Below are 24,369 nucleotides of genomic sequence, written 5' to 3'. Positions count from 1 at the left end.
AAAGAAAGAAAGAAAGAGAGAGAGAGAAAGAAAGAGAGAAAGAAAGAAAGAAAGAAAGAAAGAAAGAAAGAAAGAAAGAAAGTTATGTGAGAGCTTATCATGTGTGGCTTTTATACAAATGTTCTGGTTGGGGGGCGGTGAGGAAGAGGGAGCAGCAGGGGGAAAGGAGGGAAGGAGCAGCAGGGAGAAGTTAAGACAGATGGCCGGATTCTGAAAGGCCCTATAAGGTACCTAGGGAAGTCAGATTTTATCCTGTGGGAAATGAGAAGTTATTGCAAATAAACAGATCATTCTAGAAGCAACGAAGGACCAGTTAATAAAGAAAACGAGGGACCAGCAGTTGGCATAATGGCTATATCGCTGGACTCCCATGTAGTTGACTGTGGTTCAAGTCCCGGACCCAGTGGTTTAAACACAACGGGTGCGTGTGCGTGCGTGCCCAAGATCCTGAGAGGAGAATGGAGGAGAAGGGATTGTGGCGTGGCCATCCCCCCTGGGGAGTGATTTCTCACTTTCTATCTCTCTGTCTCTCTCTGTCTTTCTGGCAAGTGCAAGCGCCTATAGCAAAAACCTCTCAAAAAAAAAAAAAAAAGAATAAAGGAAATGATAGGTAAGAAGATAAAAGCAGGACTAAAACGTTAAAAATATGACCAAGGGCCTGACAGGGGGAAGTAATAGAAGGGTACCAATACAAGTGGGATTTGAGGAGTCGAAGAACAAGAGAATAAAAGAAACTGTCCATTAAGGCTCAATATCAAGTTAGATAAGAAATGGCAAGTGTCTCTTAGATTTAGTAACTAAGTCATTGGTGATGTTAATTAATAGTAGTTACTTGGTGGAGCCAGCAGGTGGCGTGGTGTTTGAAATGCCAGACTCCCACATGACTGACTATGATTTGAGTCCCAGACCTGGCAGCTTGCTTTCTCACCTTCCCAATCTCTCCCTCTCTCTCTCTGATGAGTGCATGTGTCCTCTAGCAAAAATTTAAAAAATAGTAAGTAAAATAAAATAAATAATTCTTTTTAAAAAAATGGTGGTTACACTTGGGCCAGCAGGTGGTGTGGAGGTTAAGGAGCTGGATCTTGCATGGCTGGCTGAGTGGTCTGAGTCTCAGACCTGGTAGCTTGAAAATCACACCAAGTGCATGTGCATTAGTGCCCAAAATCCTGAGAGTTAGAGAAGGAATTGCAGTGTGGCCATCCCCCAGGGGGGTGATTTCTCACTTCCTCTCTCTCTCTCTCTGTCTCTCTCTGGTGAATGTGCATGCCCTATAACAACAACAAAAATAGTAGTTACACTTATTTTGATGTTTTTTAGATAGAATAGCTTATTAGTTTTTGGAAGACCTTATAGGATAATCTTCAAATCTATAACCTCATATTAACTAAAATATAAAGAGGTATTTAGTAGTAGGCTACTTGAATTAATAATTCTCTATAAACTAGAGTATCAAACAAAATTTTATTTACTTATATCCTGTATTGTTCTATAAAGTATTTTAGACCCTCATAAAAAGCTCTGTTTGGGTTCTTCCATGAATTGGCTCTCACCTATGCAATCTCATCTCCTCTTTGTTTCTAATACATATTTTTTACTCTCGGGAAGATGTATCCTCTATTTAATGTATACATTATGCTTATTCTTCTTAGTCTATAATGTCCTTCTCTCTTCCTCTCCTGATCCCGATCCTCTTACAAATCTATCTTAAGTCTCTAATATCTCTATGAAGTTTTCCCTCCTAACTCCTGCCTGTCCTTTCCCTGAACTACATTCAGAAACATATGGATTAGCATTTAATGATGCTCTTAAATATTTCATGCATATCTTCCTTTCGTCTCCTCATTCAGACCATGAGATGCCTAAGTGCAAAATGTATGTCTTCTTTGGTGTCCATAGTGCCTCCATAATGCAGGGCATAGCGCATAGTCAGAACTTGAGTTGAAACTTAAACAAGTCTTATAAAGTGTTGCCTGGAAAAGCGTCTTGAGATGCATATTTCAATGAATAAATTGTAATGAAGATGAATTAGCATAAGAATAACATTACTGTTACATTAACTCAGGTCAATCAATGGTCTACCTAACGTATTTATAAAAACTCTAAGCATGGGAAATGATTTTGAGGCCAGCAGCAGTGGTGCAGCTGCAATGCAGTGCCCTGTGATGCTAGACCCACATGGGAAGGCTTCGGGTTCTTGTCGGGACGTTTCCCCATATACCATGAGCAGACGTGTGCATGGTGGTGATCTGGGCTGGCTGGGATGCGGTTGGATCACAGTGTGAAGACCTATGGGGGGCCTGTCTCTCTCTCTCTGACTCCCTCTTTTCCTCATAAGAGAAATAAAATAAATTAAGCTTTAACAATACCTCATAATAATTTTGAAAGTCAAGGAAAATATTCACAAATAGTTCTTTGAGTTGACCTAAAATTCAGCTTTTCATTCATTCAGGCATTTATGTATTTTTTTCAAATACTACTTATTGATTACTGTGTGCCAAATATAGGATAAGTTTATTAACAATTTTCCTTCTAAAAACTGACATATTGGTGGGGAAGTATACTGATCTCAGCAATTTGTAAATGAACCAAAGCGTAAGATGGAGTGATAGACAGAAAAAGGAATGAATAATGGAGACATATATGAAAAAGCAAAAATATTAACATTAATGGTAGAATCTAGGTGGTAGGTATTCAGATGTTCACTGTAAAATTCTTTTAAATTTGATGCATGCTTGAAAAATGTCATCATGCATGTTGGAAAAAAGCTATTACACTCAAAAACTTGTAGCAAAATTTGACATTTTTAAAAATAATTATTTATTTAATTTTTATTTGTCATTATTATTACTTTTCAATTTGCTACAGGGCAAGTGCGCTCACCAGAAAGAAAGAGAGTGAGTAAGGAAGCCACCAGGTCCAGGACTCGAACCATGGTCAACCACATGGGAGTCCAGCGCCTTAATTACCACACCACTTGTTGGCCCCCAAATTTGACATTTTTAATGCTGAAACATTTAAAGTCTCTAATCATATCACTAAGCTGTGTCTATTTTTAAGAGAGAAAAAAGACGGACAACTAAGGGGCTTCAGAGGGAAGTGGCCTGCACAGTTTGTTCTTAAAGCATTGAGCTTGGAATAGTTTCACTGTAGCATTTTTTAAATCAGCTCGTATTTAGGATATACGATCATAGAAGTGGGAATGCTGAAAACATCACTAAATCAAAATGCAAAGTGACAGAAGCTCGGAAGTACGAAAGCTTTTGAAGGCACCTCTTACGTACCTGGTTATACATGTATCTGAGCATGAAGTCCATCAGGAACGACTTTCCTTTCCTAAACGCTCCAGCCACAGATACAGCCACAACTTCCTTGTCCCTGACAGCCTCCGAGAGAAGGATCCGATTCAGTGCGGCTTCGTCTAACTCAAAGGAATGGTCATCTTTGACGATGAGGACTTGGACAGGTCCTGCCTTTTTTACAGGCTCCTCTTCTTCGGAGCTCCATTCAGATGTCTTTTCGGAAAATCCACCTGTTGAACAAAGCAGCAACCAGTTCAGTTAATCATCTCAAAATGCCAAGAAATGTATATTTAGTTCTCTATTTTTTTTTGTTTTTATAAATTTTTAAAAATTTATTTATTTAACTTTATTATTATTATTTTCCAGTTTGATCAGACAGACAGACAGAGAGAGAGAGGGAGAGAGAGAGAGAGGGAAAGTGAGAAAGCAAGCCACCAGGTTCTGGACTCTAACCATGGTTGGCTCTGTGGAAGTCCAGTGCCTTTAACCACCATGCCACCTGTTGGCCCCTTTAGCTCTCTCTTCTCAAACACCTGACACAAGAGCACAGTGGAATTAGAAATGTTCATTTTAATGACATATTTTAACATAATTCCACCATTTTCCAGAAAGACTTACATTTGGACTTTCTGATCATGTGACTGAATCAAATAGAACAGTGCTTCATCAAGTAAGAATATTAGCTATCCTCAGAAAGAACCTTGTGCTGAGGCTGAAACTAAGCAGGCAGGTAGTGCCAAAATCAAACATGAACAGATAATGCTGAAAACAGTACTAGTAGTGGTCATCATTTATTATATTAACTATGTACTATTTGTCAGTAGTATATTAATAAAAATAACTTGATAAGAAGTGATTATAGAGCTATCCCATTCTGTAGCACTATACAGAGAAAGCTGGGTCCCACACGGTCAATCAGAGTTCAAGTCCGGAACCCTGCGGCTTGAAAAATATGGTGTGCACATACCCAACATTCTGATGGGCTAGAGATTGGAGGAAAAAGGTCTTTGGTGTGATCTGGTTTTACTGGAGGGTTCTCTGACTTTCATGCGCATGCTCTCTGGCATTAAAAATATAGTCATTAAATGATCCAACTGATGGTGTAGAAGTTAAGGCTGCTGGGTCCCACATGGCCAACTGCATGATTTGAGTCCAGGTTCCAGCACCTTGAAAAATCACACCAGGTGCATGTGCATGCATGCCCGAAATTCTGAGAGGAGGATGGAGGAGAAGGGATTGTGACATGGCCATCCCCTCTGGGGTGGGGGGTTCTCACTCTCTTTATCTTTCTCTGGCAAGTATGTGCCCTATAGCAAAATTAAAAAAAAAAAAAAAGTCATTTAGTATGACAACTCCTTCTTCTAAATAGTATTGGCCTTGGCTATTTTAACTATATATAAATATTAGAATCAATACACTCGTTGAATTTTTATTGAAATTATGTTAAATTTATAGATTAATCTGGAAGGAATCGATACCATTATGGTATTCAGTCTTTCAGTTCATAAACATGGACTATTGCTTCATCTGGTTTTGGTCTTTAATTCCCTTCAATAAAGTTTTTATTATTTAATTTGCAGTGGTGGAAGAGGTTTACTACATTTACTCTTAGGTACATTATATTTTTTGTTAGTAGTTGTTGTTGGGAGTTCATAGCTAACACAGTATGTAACATAACATAGCACAGTTATCGAGGGTTCTCTCAGTAGTTATGTTAACTGTAGTTAACAAAAATTAACAGTAGTTAATATGATAGTTAACAGTAGTTCATAGTTAACATAGCTAACAAGACTAGTTGTTGTATTTGTTGCTTTAATTATGTCTTCTACTTGTTTGGGTAAAGAACTGTAATTACTTTAATGTGTTGGTCTCATATTGAAACATTTGCTAAACTCTATTATTTCTATAAATTTTATGTAGATTTTTTTTGAGAGATTTTCACTGTAGGGCGCGTGCGCTCGCCAGACAGACAGAGAGAGACATAGAGACACACACACGCCCGGCGTGAGTTTTAAGCCACCGGGTCCGGGACGTGAACCACGGTCGACTACATGGGAGTCCAGCGACATAGCCATTACATTAACTGCTGGTTCCCTGTAGATTTTTTTTGAGAGAGATTTTTTTCTATAGGGCATGTACACTTGCCAGAGAGACAGACAGAGAGACAGAAAGTAAGAAATCGCCCTTCAGGGGAGATAGCCATGCCACAGTCCCTTCTCCATTTTCCTCTTGGGATTGTGAGTTGTGTGAGTTTTAAGCCACCGGGTCTGGGACTTGAACTGCAGTCAACTATATGGGAATCCAGCGACATAACCACTACACCATCTGCTGGTCCCGCAGATATTTTTAAAATGTAAAACTAGAAAAACAATTTATAATCATGACAGTGTTATTTCTGATTTTCTAAATATTTTATATTTCTTTTTGTGTATTATTGGACATTCAATACAATAGTGAATACAAGAGTTATTACAGTAATGGGCATAACTTTCAGCAGGTCTGATTTCAGCAGTTACGGCTTCTTAATTTTAAAGGAAGTATTTTCAATATTTCCCTATTTGGAGTCAAATTTGGAAAATGTAACACAGCAAAAGCTTACTCAGAGAAAATTTGCACCTTGAAATGCACAAAGTAGGAGAGCTGCTTGAAAAGTCGTAATCTAGAGAGCACTATATACCTACTAGAAGGGCTAAACACACTGACTAAAGTAAGTGGTGCTGGGGCTGCAGGACGACTAGAACTCTAATGTGTTGTTGGTAGGAATGCAAAAGCTGTACAGCCAAAATGCAAAACAGTTTGTCAGTTCTCAAAAAATTCAATATATACTTACCATAAAATCCAAAAATATTACTTCTAGAAATTTATCCAAGCTAAATGAAAACCCATATTCATACACAACTCTGCACAGAAATGTTGATAGCAATTTTATACTTGGAAAAGGCATGATGTATTTTTCTGTTTTTCTATGCAAAAATGTGTCATGACTTTTCCAACAACCCAATAAAAACTGTGAATGACCCAAATACCCCTCAACTAGGTACATCTATATAAGAGAGCATTACTCAGCAATGAAAAGAAATAAACTACTAATTCATACAACGACATGCATGAATCTCATGTGAATTACTCTAATGGGAGTCAGACTTAAGTGGTAATACACTACATGATTCCATTTATACGAATCATTCAGAAGAAGCTAATTTACAGGGACCAAGTAGATTAATGGTTGCCAGGAGTTGTGTAGAGGGAAGAGTTGACTACAAAGGAATAGGGAGAAGTATCTAGGGTAATGAAATGGTTCTGTGTCTTGATTGTGATAGTCGTAACACAACTGCATAAATTTGTCAAAAGTCACACAAACATATATTAATAGAGTGGATTTTACTGCATATGTATTATACCTTAATTTCAAATTTACCAGAGGGTGTGTCTACTTGCTGGAGAGACAGCAAGAGAGAGGGAGAAAGAGAGAAAGTAAGAAAACATTCCCAATGGGAATGGTCATGCTGAGATCTCCTCTCCTCCATTTTTCCCACCTTTGGGGATTTTGGACATGCACACACATGTACTCAGCTTATTTTTCAAATCATTGGGTCCAGGACTTGAATTACACAGTCAGTTATATGGGACGCAGTCACTTTAACCACGATGCCACTCACTTACTGGCTCTATACCTTTATTTATTAATTTATTTTTTAAATGAGAAGAAAAAAAACATTGGTATAGTATTATAAAATCCACCACATTTAGTAATAAATGTAAGTGATTTGGTGGTAAATGTTTAACAATTAGCTCTTATCAGTGGATAGGTGAGGAAAAGTCCTAATTTGTAGTGTTTTCCAATTCCTGCCATATAAATACTACCGCTCTGGCCTGTTTCAGTCTAACAATGAGACTCACGGAGAGTGGAGCTGGGAAGAGGACATCACCTTTCATGAGCTCACAGATCTAGCTCCAAATACCATCAAAATCTAAAGACACTGAAACCTCTACAGAAAAACACAAAATATTACTGAAAAAGGAACATACGTGTTCTCAGATTTTAAGACTCTATATTATGAATATGTCAGTGCTCCCCCATTGATCCATAAATTGGTTATGATATCACAAAAATTCTCATCGGTCTTATACAAATTACCAAGCTTCTATGGAAAGGTAAAGATCTAGGACTAACAAGGACAATCTTGAACAAAACTGGGGGACATATACTAAGAGATACCAATAGATATTTAAGATCTACAGTAATTAAGAGAAGGTGATGTTGTCACAAGGACAGACAAATAAACAAATAGAAAAGACTAGATTTGGGGCCAGCAGATGGCATAATGGTTATGTCACTGGACTCCCACATAGTCCACTGTGGTTCGAGTCCCAGACTCAGTGGCTTAAAACTCATGCTGGGCATGTGTGCATGTATAACCAAAATACAGAGAGGAGAATGGAGGGGAAGGGATTGTGGTGAGGCCACCACCCTGAATGGTGGTTTCTCTTTTTCTGTCACTCTATCACTCTCTGTCTCTCTGGCAAGCACATGGGTCTATAGCAAAAAATCTCTCTGAAAGAAAGAAAGAAAAGAAAGAAGGAAAGGGAAAAGACTCTCACTTCAGGTCCTCCTCTTCTTAAAAATCACACCCACCCAAAATCTCCAGAGAGTGGAGAAGGGACTGTTGCATGACCATCTGCCCTGGGGGATGATTTCTCACCTTCCTTTCTCTCTCTGTCTCTCTGGCAAGCCCATACACACTGTAGCAAAAACTAACACAACAAGAAAAACAAGTATCTGTGTTGTGACTGTAAGATACTAAAATGAGGCCAGTAGGTGGCTGATGGTTAAGGCCTCTGAACTCCCACATGGCTGATTGGGGTTCTAGCCCCAGACCTAGCAGCTTGAAAAATCATGCTGAGCGAATGTATATGCATGCCCAAAAGTCTTAGAGAATGGAGAACAAGGACTGTGGCATGGCCACCCCTCATAGGGGGCGATTTCCCACTTTCCCTCTTCTGTCTCTGTGTCACTCTGCGAATGTACATGCATGCCCAAAAGCCTTAGAGAATGGAGAACAAGGGACTGTGGCATGGCCACCCCTCATAGGGGGCGATTTCCCACTTTCCCTCTTCTGTCTCTGTGTCACTCTGTGGCGAGGGCATGTGCTCTAAAGCAAAAACCTTAAAAAATCAAAAATACTAAGATGGTTTATAGGAAGAATTAATCACATTGTAATTCAATGTAGGCAAAATAGCATATTAAACATTCCTTTTTTGGTAAGGAAACTTTTAGAAGTACAGAAGTGGTATGCTATTAAATAAAGAATAATAATAGAACAGAATGAATTTGTGGAATATTTATAAAAATATAGTCATTAATTTGCATCTCACCTAAGACTTCCTATATGAAACTTATAATTACCACCAACCTACACATATATTTATGATAATCCATATTTACATGCAAAACTGTTTAGAAAAGGTACAACCCAAATGTCTATCACCTGATAGAGGATGAAATGTGATATATCCCTATAATGAAATATTATTCCACAATAAAAATAAATGGAGTATTAATATATGCTACAATATGGATAAACTCTGAAAACATTATGTTACATAAGACCACATAGTGTATGATTCCATTTATATTAAAATGTCCAGAATAGGCATATTTATAAGACATAAAATAAATTAGTGGTTGCCCAAGGCTGGGTTGGATGAAGTTTGAGGGGCGATGGCTAAGAGATACAAAGTTTATTTTTGGAGCTAACGAAAATGTTCTAAAATTGTGATGACAGATGCACAACTCTGAAAATAGTAAGTCTTTTAATTGTATACTTTATATGAGTAGGTTGTATGAAATATGAGTCATACTTCAATAAAGCTGTTTAAAAACTATTTAGACAAACTTCAGTTTATGTGAAAGACCAAAATTGAAATCACAGACTAAAAATATCTGGGGAGCAGAGGCTGTCTTACTCATTTTTATATTCCTTGAAAACACACAGTAGGTGTTCAATAAATATTTGTTTACATGAGTGCAGAGTAGTACTAAGAGCAAACCGTACATACTTAATTTATCATCCATAAAAATGTATTAACTAAACAATAAATACTATCCTTGCTTATTGAAAATTGCCCCCAAATCTGTTTGAAATGCATACCAAGTTTCCTTAGCATTAGATTTCTACCTTCTTAAATATGTTTTGCTAAAGTCAGCACTATGCAAATCTTAAAGAAGGGGAGGGGAGGAAACAAGTCAGAAACAAAACAGATGATAATGAATATGCTGCTAAGGTGATCCAGTGTATTGCTCACAAAGAGAGAAGAAACTCTATGTCCCATTTTACCATTTTTACAAACTGGAACTCATGTTCCATACAGGGCCTTTGGAGACTTTGTCATTCCATGAGGTGTTCTAAATCTCTGGAAATTGCCACTTAGCTAATAAATTTACATGTGTAGAGAGGGAGTTTTCAAGCATTTAGAATGTAAAAAGTAACCACCTTAATTTACTGGAAATGCTATAGGAGTGTATTTCTGATTTTCTTAATTGTAAAACAATAACAACAAAAATTTCCAGGAAAAATTAAACCAAGTAAGATGACAAACTGAGTGCACTGGAGATTATTAAAAAAAAAAAAAAAAAAAAAAAAAGACAGCACCTAGGGAACTGTCTCTTGGCAACTAAAATGAAAAGAATGGTTACTTTTTCTTAAATCATTACATCTGTTTCTAACAACAGAACTTGAAGAGAATAATAGAAAAAAAAATATTTGTTTGAATGAGCAACTGAGAAGTTTCCAAAATAACACCAGAAGAGAAGTTGTACAGAAAAGGACAAAGGAAATTAGGAAACAGAAATAAAATATTAAGACCAGCAGATGGCGTAATGGCTACATTGCAGGACTCTCACATAGTTAACTAAGGTTTGAGTCCTGGACTTGGTGGCTTAAACTCATGCCAGGCACATGAGTGTGCATTCCCAAAATCCTGAGAGAATGGAGGAGAAGGGATTGCAGCATGGCCATCTCCCTGGGGGGTGATTTCTCACTTTCTGTCTCTCAAGTCTTTCTGGTGAGCATACATGCCCTATAGCAAAAATCTCTAAGATAAATAAGTATATATAAAATACTAACTCATAAATGTGAATCTTAAGTATGTTAAGAGCAAGAGTAGAGATGAGTTCAATGAAATGATTACACATAGTAGATCTCAAAATACTATTTCGAGATACCAGGCAGACACTCAGATAGTTTTACTGTTAGCAATACCATTATGGAAGGGGGTAAAAAGGAATGATGTAGATTCTACAGCATCAGAGCGATGCAAGAAATAAGTAAATCCGTTAATGGGTTGTTTACTCATATTTTATGCAAAAGAATTCCATAAACCATTAAACTAATGTCTCTAGAACTGGTTCTATAGCACAATGGTTAAATGCTGTGCATAGGACCATATTGCAGATGGCGGACCACAGTTCAAATACTGGCCCTGACTGTGGCCTGAAAAACACATTGCGTGCATACGCATGTACATCTGAAGTCCTCGTAGAACAGGGAAGTGGAGGAAAAAGGATCACGATGACCTCACCCCACTGAGAGGTGCTTTCTTTCTCTATCATCTCACACTCTGACAACAAAGAAAAAACATTAGACCCAACTAGTAGTACAGTGGTAGAGGCAGCTGGATCCCACATGGCCAACTGCATGGTTCAAGTCCCAGACTGATGCACGGCTTGAGAAGCATGCCAGCTGCATGTGTGTCCATGTGGCCAAAATCCCAAAAGGAAGAAAAGATGGAGGGGAAGGGATTGTGGCATGATCATTTCCCCATAGGGAGTGCTTTCTCTCTCTCTCACAAGTTCTCTGCTCTCTATCTAATTTTTTTTTTTGAGAGAGAGGTTTTCACTATAGGGCGCGTGTGCTCGCCAGACAGACAGAGAGAGACATAGAGACAGAAAGCGAGAAATCACCCCCCCAGTGGGGATGGTCACACCGCAATCCCTTCTCCTCCATTCTCCTCTCGGGATCTTGGGCATGCACGCACACGCGCCCGGCGTGAGTTTTAAGTCACCGGGTCTGGGACATGAGCTGTGGTCGACTAAGTGGGAATCCAGTGACACAGCCATTACGCTAACTGCTGGTTCCCTATGCTCTCTATCTAATTTGAAAAAAAGAAAAGGAAAAAGGAAGAAGAATGATGTCTCTAGAACAATATCATCACAATTAGGGAAATGTGTGTGTATGTATCTCAACAAAAAAATAAATAACTAATAAAAAGAAATACTGGCTAATAGATACAAGGGCAATAATTCAGTATTCCTAGTAATTAAAAGATACTCTAAGTAAAAGGAGATAACCCTTTTGGCTATCGTAACTGGCAATGGTTACAAAAATACTGCTATGATTTGAATAATGATAAGGTCTCCAAAATTCATGAAGACATTTCAGACATCTTCAAGGATGTCCCTCCCATCACAGGCTCACAGTGCTAGGACCTTGAGGGCAGAATGATGAAGGATGGGACCAGGGCACCCTTGGGATCTTGGGGCTCACTGCCAGGGCTGTCTCATGTATCTGCTCCCCATGTTGTGGTGCAACACTCCTCAGCTGGCCCAGATGTGGTTCAAACAGGCCCTGGTGTGGCTCAGATTGCCACTCTGGAAGGTGTAAGTATGAGTCTTGGCAGCGCCCATGTGGTGCTAATTCTAAAGAGTTCAAGAGCTTCCTCCACTAGGACCAGCAGTTAGCGTAATGGCTATGTCGCTGGACTCCCACATAGTCGACCGCAGTTTGTGTCCCGAACCCGGTGGCTTAAAACTCACGCCAGGCGCATGTGTGTGCATGCCCAAGATCCTGAGAGGAGAATGGAGGAGAAGGGATTGCGGCGTGACCATCCCCCCTGGGGGGTGATTTCTCGCTTTCTGTCTCTATGTCTCTCTGTCTGTCTGTCTGGTGAGCGCACGCGCCCTATAGCGAAAACCTCTCAAAAAAAAAAAAAAAAAAAAAAAGCGCTTCCTCCACTTTGATCTCAAAAGGTGGCTTAGAGAACCTTAGGGCCCAGGCAGAAATGTGCTGCAGAGGTGGAAATGCCACTTGGAGCCCCCATCAGGGCAATGCTTAGTGGAGCCATAATACAAGGCTTCCCTCTGGGACTCCAGATCTGTCTATCCATCAGTGCAACACCAGCCTGGAAGCCACAGCAGCTGGTTTCAACCCAGAGTACCACAGCATGGGCTATGTCCCACAATGCCATGGGGCAAAGTCCCTTGCAGTGTGTTTAGTAGACAGGGCATGGAGTCAAAGATTACTCTCAGATCTCAAGATGTGATGTTTGTTCTGTTGAGTTTTGGACTTGGGACTTACTGCTCCTTTTTTCTATCCTGTTTCTCCCTTTTGGAATCTTATGCCTGTACCACCATTAGATTTTGGAAGCATACAACTTATGTGATTTCACTGGTTCACAACTGAAGGGAAATTTGCCCCAGGATAAATAATATCTTGGGTCTAACCCATGTTTGATCTGGATAAGACTCTAGACTTTCTGAGACTTTTGAGTTGATGCTGGAACAAGTTGTAACTCTTGGGATGAATGGAATAAAATGAATGTATGTTGCACGTGAGAAGTTTGAGAAAGAGCAGGAGCAGAATGCAATGATTTGAATGTGGCCTCTCCAAAGTTCAGGTGTTGAAACTTAATGACCAACTTGATAGTAATAAGAGATTGGGACTTTAAAGGGGATTTAAGTCATGAGAGCTCCTCTCCCTGTAAACAGAAGTATAGCCCTTATAAAAGAGATTTCATGTAGCATTCATTCTCCTCTCCTTCCTTCCTCCATATGGGACACAGTGTTTCTCCCCTCCAAAGAATGCCCTATAAAGGTGCCATCAGATTGGAAGCAGAGAACAGCCCTCACTAAACAGCCAAACTGCCAGAATATGAGAAAATAATTTTTAAAAAATATTTTTAAACTTTTTTTTCATTGCCAGATGCCACATATGAGGGAGAGAGAGAGAAAGAGAGAGAGAGAGAGATAGAGAACGCCTTAATGGGACATAGTCATGTTGCAGTTCCTTCTCTTCCATTCTTCCTTCCTATCAGGATTTTGGGCTTGAGTGCACATGCGTCTGCATGTTTTTCAAGCCACCAGGGCTGGAATTCAAACTGCAGTGAGATATGTGGGATCTGGCTTCCCTGTGTTACAGGGCCAGACCAAAATTCTGATAAATTATCTAGACTCAGGTGTTTCGTTATAGCAGCATAAATGAACTAAGACAGAAATATATACTCGGTGTTGAAAACTATGAAAAGCATCAAAAGGGACCAGCAGTTAGCATAATGGCTATGTCACTGGACTCCCATGTAGTCGACCATGGTTCGAGTCCCGGACCCGGTGGCTTAAATTCACGCCGGGTGCATGTGTGTGCGTGCCTAAGATCCTGAGAGGAGAATGGAGGAGAAGGGATTGCGGAGTGGCTATCCCCTCTGGGGGGTGATTTCTCACTTTCTGTCTCTCTCTGTCTGGCGAGCGCACATGCCCTATAGCAAAAACCTCTCAAAAAAAAAAAAAAGAAAAAGAAAAGCATCAAAAATATACACATGTATTTTAATGATACAATTCCATTTCTAGGCATTTATCCTATGAAAATTAGATTATACACATGTATTTATCTATGTAGAGGTTTATAACAGCATTATTTATATGGTGACAAACGGAAAACAATCTAAATACTAACTGTAAGATACCGTAAATAAATTATGTCACAGTTATATTATGTAAAATATGAAGCTGTTTGAAATCATGTTACAGAAAATATCTAATCATGAGAAAATATATTCACATATTTAAAAATAACACAGATGGGAACTATAATTCCCACTAAGGAAAACACACACACATGCATTTATAGACTGAAGAAAGCCAGTGACTTAGAAATACTTGGTTTTAAAAAAATTATCTGATCCATTAATCATCTTTGGGTTAGCTCTTCCAAAAACAGGTGGCTACTCCTTGTGCTGAGTATCGTCTGTGTCATGGTCAGGTCTACCATGATCTTACGATTCTAAGATCCACTCTGTGTTACAGAAACTGGAAACCACCGTAGAGTCATGTGGCACTTAATGATGGGGATGCTTTCTGAGAAGTGCGCCATCAGGCAATTTCATCACGGTGTAAACATCACGGAGTGTACTTACACAAACAATGGTGGTACCGCCTGGGCTATAAAGGATAGCCTATTGCTCCTAGGCTACAAACCCGTACAGTTCTGTAGGCAACTGTAATACAATGGCGTTTGTGAATCTAATCATAGAAAAGGTATAGTAAAAATATGATATAAAAGAGGAACGTGGTAAACGTGTATAGGGAACTTACCATGAATGGAGACTGCAGGACTGAACATCGCTCTGGGTGACTCAGTGAATGGCTGCTGAATGAATGTAGGGGCCTAGAACAGTACTGCACACCACAGTAGTCTTACAAACACTGTACACTTAGGCTACACTATGCTACATTTATTAAAAAATAGCCCTTTCTTCAATAATAGCTTAACCTTAGCTTACTTTGCCATTTTTACTTCGATAAGCTTTGAAACTTTTAAAACTTTTTGACTCTTGTAATAGTGCAGCTTAAAACACTGTAGAGCTGTACAAAATAAAAACATATTTTCTTCATGTGTTAATTCTATAAGCTTTTTTCTATTTATCTGTTTTTCAGTTAGTTTTTTAACTTAATTTTTTTGTTGTTGTTAAAAACTAAGACTTAAAAACACACACTGGCTTGGTCTACAGAGTCAGAATCATCAGTATCACTGTCTTCTACCTCCATATCCTATCCCATTAAAACGGGCATGAACAAAACGACAAGATAAACAAGAAAATATGATATAATCAAGAGACAAGGTAAACAGGAGATGTACGAGGCTCTCATGCAGCCTCGCTTACGAGATGACAAAGAAGGAAGAACGGCCATGCCAAAAAGGACCACAGTCACGTGCAGCCTGTTCGCTGCACAAACGGCGCCTGATGCACGCCCAAGGACAAGGCCATTAAGAAGTTGGTCATCGGAAACATAGTAAAGGCCGTAGCTGTCAGGGACATCTCCAAAGCAAGTGTCTTCGATGCCTGTGTGCTCCCCAAGCTGTGTGTGAAGCTACATCACTGTGTGAACTGCGCCTTTCATAGCAAGGTAGTCAGGAACCGATCTCGTGAAGCTCAGAAGGACCAAACTCCCCCACCCCGATTTAGACCTGCAGGTTCTGCCCCTTGCCCTCCACCAAAGCCCATGTAAGGAGCCGGGTCTTTAAGGACTGAGAATTGTCTGACTTCCAGGAAAAAATAAAAAGCCAATTAAAAAAAAAAAAAAGATGTATGAGGCTGCTGCCAATGTAATGTAGCATACTTTTAAAAAAGATGATTTAATTTTTAAAATTATTATTATTATTATTTTAATTTGCTACAGGCACATGCACTTACCAGAGAGAGACTGGGTGGGGGTAGGGGAGTGAGAAAGCAAACCACCAGGTACAGGATTCAAACCGCAGTCATCTATGTGGGAGTCCAGTGCCTTAGCTACCACATTACCTACTGGCCCCACGCAGCATACTTTTTTACAGTAGACTTTCAAAAAAAAAAAAAAATGAAAGGAGTATACTCTAAAATAACAGTAAAAGGTATAATATAATAAACATACACCAATTATATAGTTGTTTATTATCAGTATCAAATACTATGTGCTATATACATAATTGTTTGTTCCGTACTTTTCTCTCTTTTTGTGTTAGGGTACGTATGCTCAACAGAGAGACAGAGAGAGAGGGAAAGTGAGAAATCGCTCCCTGGGGAGATGGCCAGGCTGCAGTCTCTTCTCCGTTCTCCCTCATTTGGCGCACATACATACATGTGCCTGGCATATTTGTTTGTTTCTCTCTCTCTCGCTCTCTTTCTTTGCCATAGGACACATGCGCTTGCTGGAGAGAGACAGAGGGACAGTGATGAACCACCCCCAATGGGGTGACCATGCCACAAACCCTTTTTCTCCATTCTCAGGATATTGAACATATACACACACATGGTATTTGGAAGACGAACTGAAGGAAAAACCATTATTGCATTCTTTTTTTTTCCTGTGTAATTATTCTTATTTTAATGTCCAGTGTTTGTAACACAAAGACCAGAGCCTCCTCCCAGACACAAAAATTTGATAAAATTCTCAATTGACAGTTGAGGCCAATAGGGGTATTTCTTATCTAATGTGGTTTCTGAGAAGATCTCATTCAGGTCCTCGCTGGTCATCTGATTAAATGGAATTATGTTCTTCATTTTCTCCAGCTGTTTCTGATATTCCTCAGTCCTGGCCTTTGCGAGTGACCTAAACCCAACACAACTTTTCACATCTGTCTTTTCTTCACCATCCACCTAGACAGTATATTTATCCTCCAGCACAGGAATCTCCAGGGCATTAAACTTCTCAAAGTCATCCACCAAGCCTGCCTTGGCCATGCTGGCCTTGTAGCAATCCCAGCCAACAGCTGGCAGGTTCTCAGATAGGGCAGCCAACCTGTCTGAGGGTCTCATTCCAGATTTCAGAGAGTTAGCAATGACCTTTTGGTTTTGGAGATTTATTTTCCCAAAAGCTACCCAGACAATAATTTTTAGAGCAAGTTTTTTCCTAGCCACCTAGCAATCCTTCACTGACCCCTCTCCCCAGACATTATTGTATTCTAATAAAAAGTTAGGATATGTGAACAGATAGCAACCATAAGGCTTGTAGCATGCCAATTTATGGGTAGTAGCTAACACTGTGGTTAAGTACTTGGAGGAAGTACGTTCTGGACTTCTGGAATGGTACAACGTGTAAGGGTATTCAGTCCCACAGGTACGATCACAAAAGAGCACTCACCGCTGAGTGGGCTCTTAGTACTCAGGTGTACAAGATGACTCAGTTTGGGCCGTTAAGTCAGACTCCTTCCCTAGTCACTCTTGCTTAGTAGTCTCTAAAACTAAACCAGCAAAAAAAAGTAAGAAGCATCTCTGTTTACATTTTGTTATTATAGTGGCAAAAAGCATTACTCAAGATAAATTGGCTCACTACATAAAAACGAAAGCCTCAATTCATCGGGAAGATATGCCAGTTCCACACGTGTGTGCACTTAACAACGCAGCTCGAAAATCCACAATCAAAGCTTGACAGAATGACAAGGAGAATTTGACAGTCAAGTACCATGTTTCTTTACCTCTCTCAAAATTTTAAAGTATTATCAAATATCACTATCCAGTAGGCTATGCAGTCCAAAAGCAGAGTCACAGAAGATAGGAACGACACATTTAATAAGCTTGGACTAATAGGTGTGTGTGTGTGTGTGTGTGTATATATATATATATATATATATGTGTGTGTGTATATATATATATATATAATCAACTATCAGGAAACATCGCATGCTTTTCGAGCTCACATAAAATATTAATAAAAATTTAAATTGTACTAGGACAAATAATAACGCTCAAAATATGGGTAGTTAATAAACATGAAGTAGTTAATATGATAGTCACTAACCACATGTGGATATTTTAATTAAAATGAAAGGAGATATTTGGTTCCTTATCCCCGCTAGTCATGCTTGAAGTGCCCAATAGCCACATATGGCTAGTGGCTACCATATTGAGCAGTGCAGATATAGAACATTTCCATCACCATAGAAACTGTTGCTGCTACACAACATATTTTGAGTAGAATAAAGTATGAAATCAATAACAAAAATATAGTTTAGGAAAACCAAACTGTTTCAGTCCATCATGGGTTATTCATAATACAAATACCTGAGTCTCAGTGATTTATGAAGAAGAAAGGTTTGTTCGGCTTCGGGTTTAGAGGCCCAAGGTTTCAGGGCCATATCTGGTGAGGGTTTTCTCTGATGGCAGGGGGCCCTGCAGGGTCCTGAGGCAGCTCGGCCCACCGCATGGTAAGAGAGCAGGAGCATGTGTACATCTGTGTCTGCGGGTCTCCCAGATTACCTCCACTTATAACCCTGCCAGGACCCAGTAATGCCCCTCCCTCATTACCCTAGTCCTAATTACCTCCCAAAGGCTCCACCACTGAACCTTAACATTTTGTCGCATCAGTTTTTAGGGAACAAGGTCAAACCAGAGCATGCACTTTCTCTATATTCATATATTAAAAAATTATTGTGTTGGGCCAGCCTCATAGTCTAGTGGTTAAGGGACCTGGATCCTACATGAAACAACTATAGTCTGAATCCCAGCACTGGCAGCTTGAAAAACACACCAGGCACATATGTATGCATGCACAAAATCCCAACAGGATTCAGAAATGGAGGAGAAAAGACTGTGGTGTGACCATGCCCCATTGAGGGGTGCTTTCTCCCCCAAACCCCCACACACAGTCACCTTTCACTTTCTGTCTCTGGCAAGCGCACATTCCTTCTGCTAATAAGAGAGAGGGAGAAGAAAACTCTGTGGACATTTAAAGTACATAAAAGTGAGTGAGAATAAGCCTACTACATATTGATATATACAAGATATAGCAAAATTAATATTTAAAGAACATCTAGTACCCTAAAGGTTAAAAAGAAGAGCTGAAAATGTATAGTGCAATATTCAACTTTTCAAGTTGAAAAAGATAATACAGAATAAACTAAAACAAACGACAAGAAGAAAACAATAGAGCTGCATAAAAATTTAAGTAAATAGAAAATAAAAAAGAGATTAAAAAATAAAAGCTATAGGGACCAGCAGTTAGCATAATGGCTGTCACTGGACTCCCGTATAGTCGACCACGGTTCGAGTCCCGGACCTGGTGGCTTAAAACTCACGCTGGACGTGTGTGCATGCGTGCCCAAGATCCCAAAAGGAGAATGGAGGAGAAGGGATTGCGGCATGGCCATCTCCCCCAGGGGGTGATTTCTCGCTTTCTGTCTCTCTGTCTCTCTCTGTCTGGTGAGTGTATGCACCCTATGGCAAAAACCTCTCCAAAAAAAAAAAAATTAGTTAAAATAAATAAAAATAAATAAATAAAAGCTATAGTGGGCCGACAGGTGGTGTTGTGGTTAAAAGCACTGGACTCTCACATGGCTGACGACAGTTCAAATCCTGGACCTGGTGGCTTGCTTTCTCACTTCCCCTCTTTTTCTCACTCTGCTCCTCTCTGGTCAAATTTAAATAAATAAATAAAGTAAAATAAGGTAATTTTTTTAGAAGTACATTCTTTAAAAAATTATAGTAAGAAATATACAAATAATAAAATTAAGCAGAGAAAATAACAGAGAAGTTAGAACAATCCATGCCAGGATGATGAAATAGACAGATTCCAAGAAAAATGTAAATTACCAAAATTGACTCAAGAAATAGAAAGCTTTGTTTGCTCTATAACTAATACAGAAACTTAATCAACAGTTAAAACCTTACCCCAAAGAAAATAGCTGGTCCAAGTGGCATAATGATGCCAAACTGGATCATTTTAATCTTATATAAATGCTTACAAAGAATACATAAAAGAAAAGAAAGACACATACCCTACTCAATTTATAGTTAGGATAACCTTGATACCCTTATACCAAAGTCAGAAAAAGAAAGTACACAAAAGGAAATTTAGTTGTATACATGTTTGTATACATATCCAAACAAAAGATTAGCAAATCCAACAATATATTTTAAAAGGTACTACAAAATGGCTAGCCTGAGTTTCTCCAGGAATACAAGATTAATTCAACACAGCAGATCTATTAACATAATTAAACACGTTGACGAATTAAAGACGAAAAAACATATTGTTTTCAATAAATGCAGAAAAAGTATTTGTTAAAATTCAAAAACCAAGGGACAGCAGGTGGCGTGGTGGTTAAGGTGCTGGACTCCCACATGGTGAACCATGGTTCGAGTCCTGGACCTAGTGGCTTCAAACTCACCTCAGGCACGTCTGTGTATGTGTCCAAAATCCTGAGAGGACAATGGAGGAGGAGGAATTATGGTATAATCCCCCCAGGGATGATTTCTCACTTTCCCTTTCACTGTCTCTGTCTCTCTGGATAGCACATATGCCCTATGACAAAAACCTTTTTAAAAAATTCAATACCAATGATGATTTTAAAAAAATAAAACACTATTATTTAAGAATAAAGAAGAGGTGCTGGCAGGTGGTGTGGTTAAGGGTGCTGGACTCCCATGGCAGACTGTTGTTCAAGTCCTGGACCTGGTGGCTTGCTTTCTCACCTTTCTCTTTCATTCTGTCACTCTCTGGTCAAATAAAAAATAAGTAAATAAAGTCAAATAAAATAATTCTATTTTTTTTAAAAAAGAATAAGGGAGAATATCCTTAATCAGATGAAGATAAGGAAAAGACTAGGAAGAATTATAGGAAGACCTCTGGCATCTAATGAAGGCTTGCAACTTCCAGGGGTAGGTTTGGACAGTAGCTTGCCGTTAATTTCAGCTCTTAGCTCAGAAGCATTACCTCTTCCCACTCCTCAGCCACATAGCAGGCAGCCATGCGTGTGTTCCAGGAGCAGCTTCCATGCAGCTTTTGGGAGCCAGGAAAGGAAATAAAGGATCTTGTTCTCCTAAATTTGGGAATTTGTTCTGTTTTTTGATTGCTGCTTTTGCTCATGGAGATGCAGACACAGGCAGGCAGCCATTGTTGTACAAACACCCCTTTCCCTGTTGTTGAAAGGCCTTCCTGCTCAGGCTAGAGCAACTTTCAGGGGGACTTAAGGGGCCAGGACCTTTTATCTCTGTCCCTTCATTTTTATCTTTTCCCCCTTTTGGAAACAGTACTAAAGACTAAAGACATTCAAAAGCAACTATATGTGCAGGGAATTAATCACCACACATGCTCAGTGAAAGGCACGAGCTCAGAAAAGCTCAGAGAAAATCTTAAATTTACTTTTCAAGTTGACTTTTGCCATGGAGTCAGTCTACAACTTTGTTTTTTAATTTTTTTTTTTTAAAAGAAAAACAGGGCCAGCTCTTTGGCATAGCAGTAATGTAGTGCTCACAGAGAGGCTAGATCACACATGGCAATCATGGCTCAGATCCCCAGCCTGATCCACCTGAAACACATTAGGCTTGTACAGAGGTGCCTAAGATCTGATGGGCTGGAGGGCTGGAGGAAGAAAATCAAGGCATGACCAGACCCTATGGAGAGTGCTTCTCTCTCTCATGTGCACACACATGCACTCTATCATGATTAAAAAAAAAATTTAAAGGAAAACCAAATCAAAAAAGAATAAACTTTGACAAAGGGGTAAAAAATCTGACTTCTAAAGTTACATTATTAGATTCAAATGTCCAGTTTTCAAGAAATCTCAAGTATACAAAGAAATAGGAAAGTACAGCCCACTTACAGGAAAAAAATAAACCAATAGAAACTGTTTCAGAGAAAGGCAAGAGAAAAAAATCTACTAAACTATGGCTTTAAAACAATTGTCATGGGCCAGACAGGTGACACAGAGGTTAAGGCTGCTGGATCCCACATGGCTCACTCTGTGGTTCAAGTCCCAGATCCAGTGGCTTGAAAATCACACCAGGCATGTGTGTGTTCGTGCCCTAAATCCCAAGAGGAAAATAAAAAAGAAGACACTATGGCATAGCCAGCCTCCCAGGGGGAGGGAGGATGTGATTTCTCACTTTCCCTCTCTCCACCTCTGTCTGGTGAACGCACATGCCCTATAACAAAAGCTAATAAAGAAGAAAAAGACACAAACCAAAAAACTGTTTTACAGATACCCAAAGAACTAATAGAAGACATGGATAAAGTCAAGAAAACGCAATATGAACAAGACAGAAATATCAATAATAAGGTAGAAACCTAAAAAGAAACAAAAATGAAATTCTAGAGCTGAAAAGTACAAAAACTAGAAAAAACTTCACTAGAAAGATTCAAAGGCATATTTGAGTAGGGAGAAGAATCATGAAACCTGAAGACAGGACAATTAAAATGATCAAGTCTGATGAACAGAAAGGAAACAGAGTAAAGAAAAATAGAAGACAAGACACACACTGTAACAGGACACATGTACGTAGGACACGTGTACTTACTGGAGAGTCAGAGAAAAACAGAGACAGAAAGTGAGAAATCACCCCCAGGACGTGTGGTCACGCCAGCAATCCCATCTCCTCCATTCTCCTCTCAGGATCTTGGGCATGTACACACGTGCCTGGTGTGAGTTTCAAGACACTAGATCCAAGACTCGAACCATGGTCAACCAAGTAGGAGTCTAGCGCCTTAACCCCTATGCCACCTGCTAGCCCCTAAGCTCCATTTTCTGTTTCCTAAATGATTTAAGAGATTAATACATTAAAAATACATTAGTCTAAAAGCTAGTATTATTGTAACTTCAGTTTATAATTCCACATTTTGATTTCTATATTATTTAAGACACTAATGCATTTAAAGTTTTTTTATTTCTTTCAGGCCAGCAAGCAGGTAGCATGGTGGTTAAGGCATTGGATCGCACATGGCCGACTCCACAGTTTGAGTTCTGGGCCTGGAAGCCTGAAAAACACCCCCGCACATATAAATGCATGCTCAAAATCCTGAGAGGAGAATAAAGAAGAAGGGATTGCAGTGTGGCCATTCCCCCAGAGGGTGATTTCTCACTTTCCCTTTCTCTCTCTCCAGGCTGTGTACTTGCCCTATGGTAAAAACAAAACAAAACAAAAAACTTACAAAAAAAGGAGAAATTCCTTGTTTCTTTCACAAGTGACAGAGACAGAAAGAGAAAAAAACAAAAACAAAAACAAAGAAAGCAGCACCCCTAAGAGATTCCTTATGCTATGATATACACCCTGTCTTGATCTAGCCTCAGATAATATGCAAGAGTGTGCCCAGCATATTCTGTGAGGTCTTTGGTCTTGATCTGGGAGCCTTTCCTTGTGGAATTCCCTCACAGAGCATCACATTTTACTACTGCACCACTGCCTGATCCCAAAAGAATAATATATTTTTAAAAAGCAATTATTAAAATAAAATTTTTAAAAAGCAATTATTAGTTTTATAGTTTTGGACACAAAATGTATAAAGATGTAGTTTTGTGATATAGAAAACTGAAAAGAGTGGGGGCAGAGATGTAAAGGAGCAGAATTTTTGTATGATAATGAAATTAAACTGGTATAAATTCACATTAGAGTGTTATAATTTTAGGAACTTAAATGTAATCCCCATGGTAACCAAAAAAAAAAAAAAACTAGATGTAAAATATACACAAAGGCAAATGATAAGAGAACTAAAATATTACACTATATAAAAAAAAATCAACCAAATACAAAAGAAGATAGTAATGCAGGAAACAAAGAACAAAAAAGTTAGGCCCAGACTAGGTAGTGAACACTGGATGCTGGTGCTTAGCAGGCTAAGGCCACATGTGATGCCTGGGTTCAGTTCTTGGCCTATTCTAAAAAGCCAGGTAAAGAGGCACATACCCATAGTACTAGCTACTTGGGAGGCAGAGGCAGAAGGATGACAAGCTTGTGGTCAGCATGAGCAATATAGTGGGACACAGGAAAAGCTAGGCAATAGTGATATATGCCTAAGATTCTAGCTACCTGGGAGGCAGCGGCAGGAGGATCGTAGTATAATGAGACCTTGTCATAAAGTCAAAAAGCATATACAAAAACAAATCCTCCCACAGGTATATGTGTATGAACATATGTGCACACACACCATACACACAAGCTTTGAGACATAAAGAAAACAAGTAGCAAAATATATGAAATACAACCTTGTCCATGATTATTTTAGATGTAAACGGATTAAACCCTCCAATCAAAAAACAGGGATTGGCGGGACCAGCAATTAGTGTAATGACTATGTTGCTGGACTCCCATGTAGTCGACTGGTTTGAGTCCAGGACCCGGTGGCTTAAACTCACACTGGGCGCGTGTGCATGAGTGCCCAAGATCCCGAGAGGAGAATGGAGAAGGGATTGGGGCGTGGCCATCTCCCCTGGGGGGTGATTTCTCGCTTTCTGTCTCTGTCTCTCTCTGTCTTCCTGGCGAATGCACGCACCCAATAGCAAAAATAAAACCTCTCCAAAAAAAAAGAGAAAAGAAGGGATTGGCAAAA

The 24,369-nt window shown here is 39.3% G+C and overlaps 1 protein-coding gene across 8 annotated transcripts in view; it reads right to left on the bottom strand.

The window, feature by feature from the left end:
• The window catches only part of ATL1 (atlastin GTPase 1), an 86,878-nt gene that overhangs the window by 41,292 nt on the left and 21,217 nt on the right, over positions 1–24,369 (bottom strand). For 4 of the 8 annotated variants that reach the window (XM_006160521.2, XM_006160522.3, XM_006160520.2 and 1 more), the window contains one exon: positions 3,282–3,529. In XM_006160521.2, coding sequence (XP_006160583.1) covers positions 3,282–3,529 — 248 coding nt within the window. Of the gene's footprint in view, positions 1–3,281; positions 3,530–14,664; positions 14,749–17,190; positions 17,291–24,369 lie in introns of all 8 variants that reach the window. The other 4 variants (XM_006160526.2, XM_006160525.2, XM_006160524.2 and 1 more) reach the window with 3 other exon arrangements.

The sequence above is a fragment of the Tupaia chinensis genome, unplaced genomic scaffold, assembly GCF_000334495.1.
Source record: "Tupaia chinensis unplaced genomic scaffold, TupChi_1.0 Scaffold000688_1, whole genome shotgun sequence".
Taxonomy (NCBI): domain Eukaryota; kingdom Metazoa; phylum Chordata; class Mammalia; order Scandentia; family Tupaiidae; genus Tupaia; species Tupaia belangeri.
The sequence above is the reverse complement of the archived record's forward strand: the minus strand, read 5'-3'. Positions and strand labels throughout refer to the sequence as shown.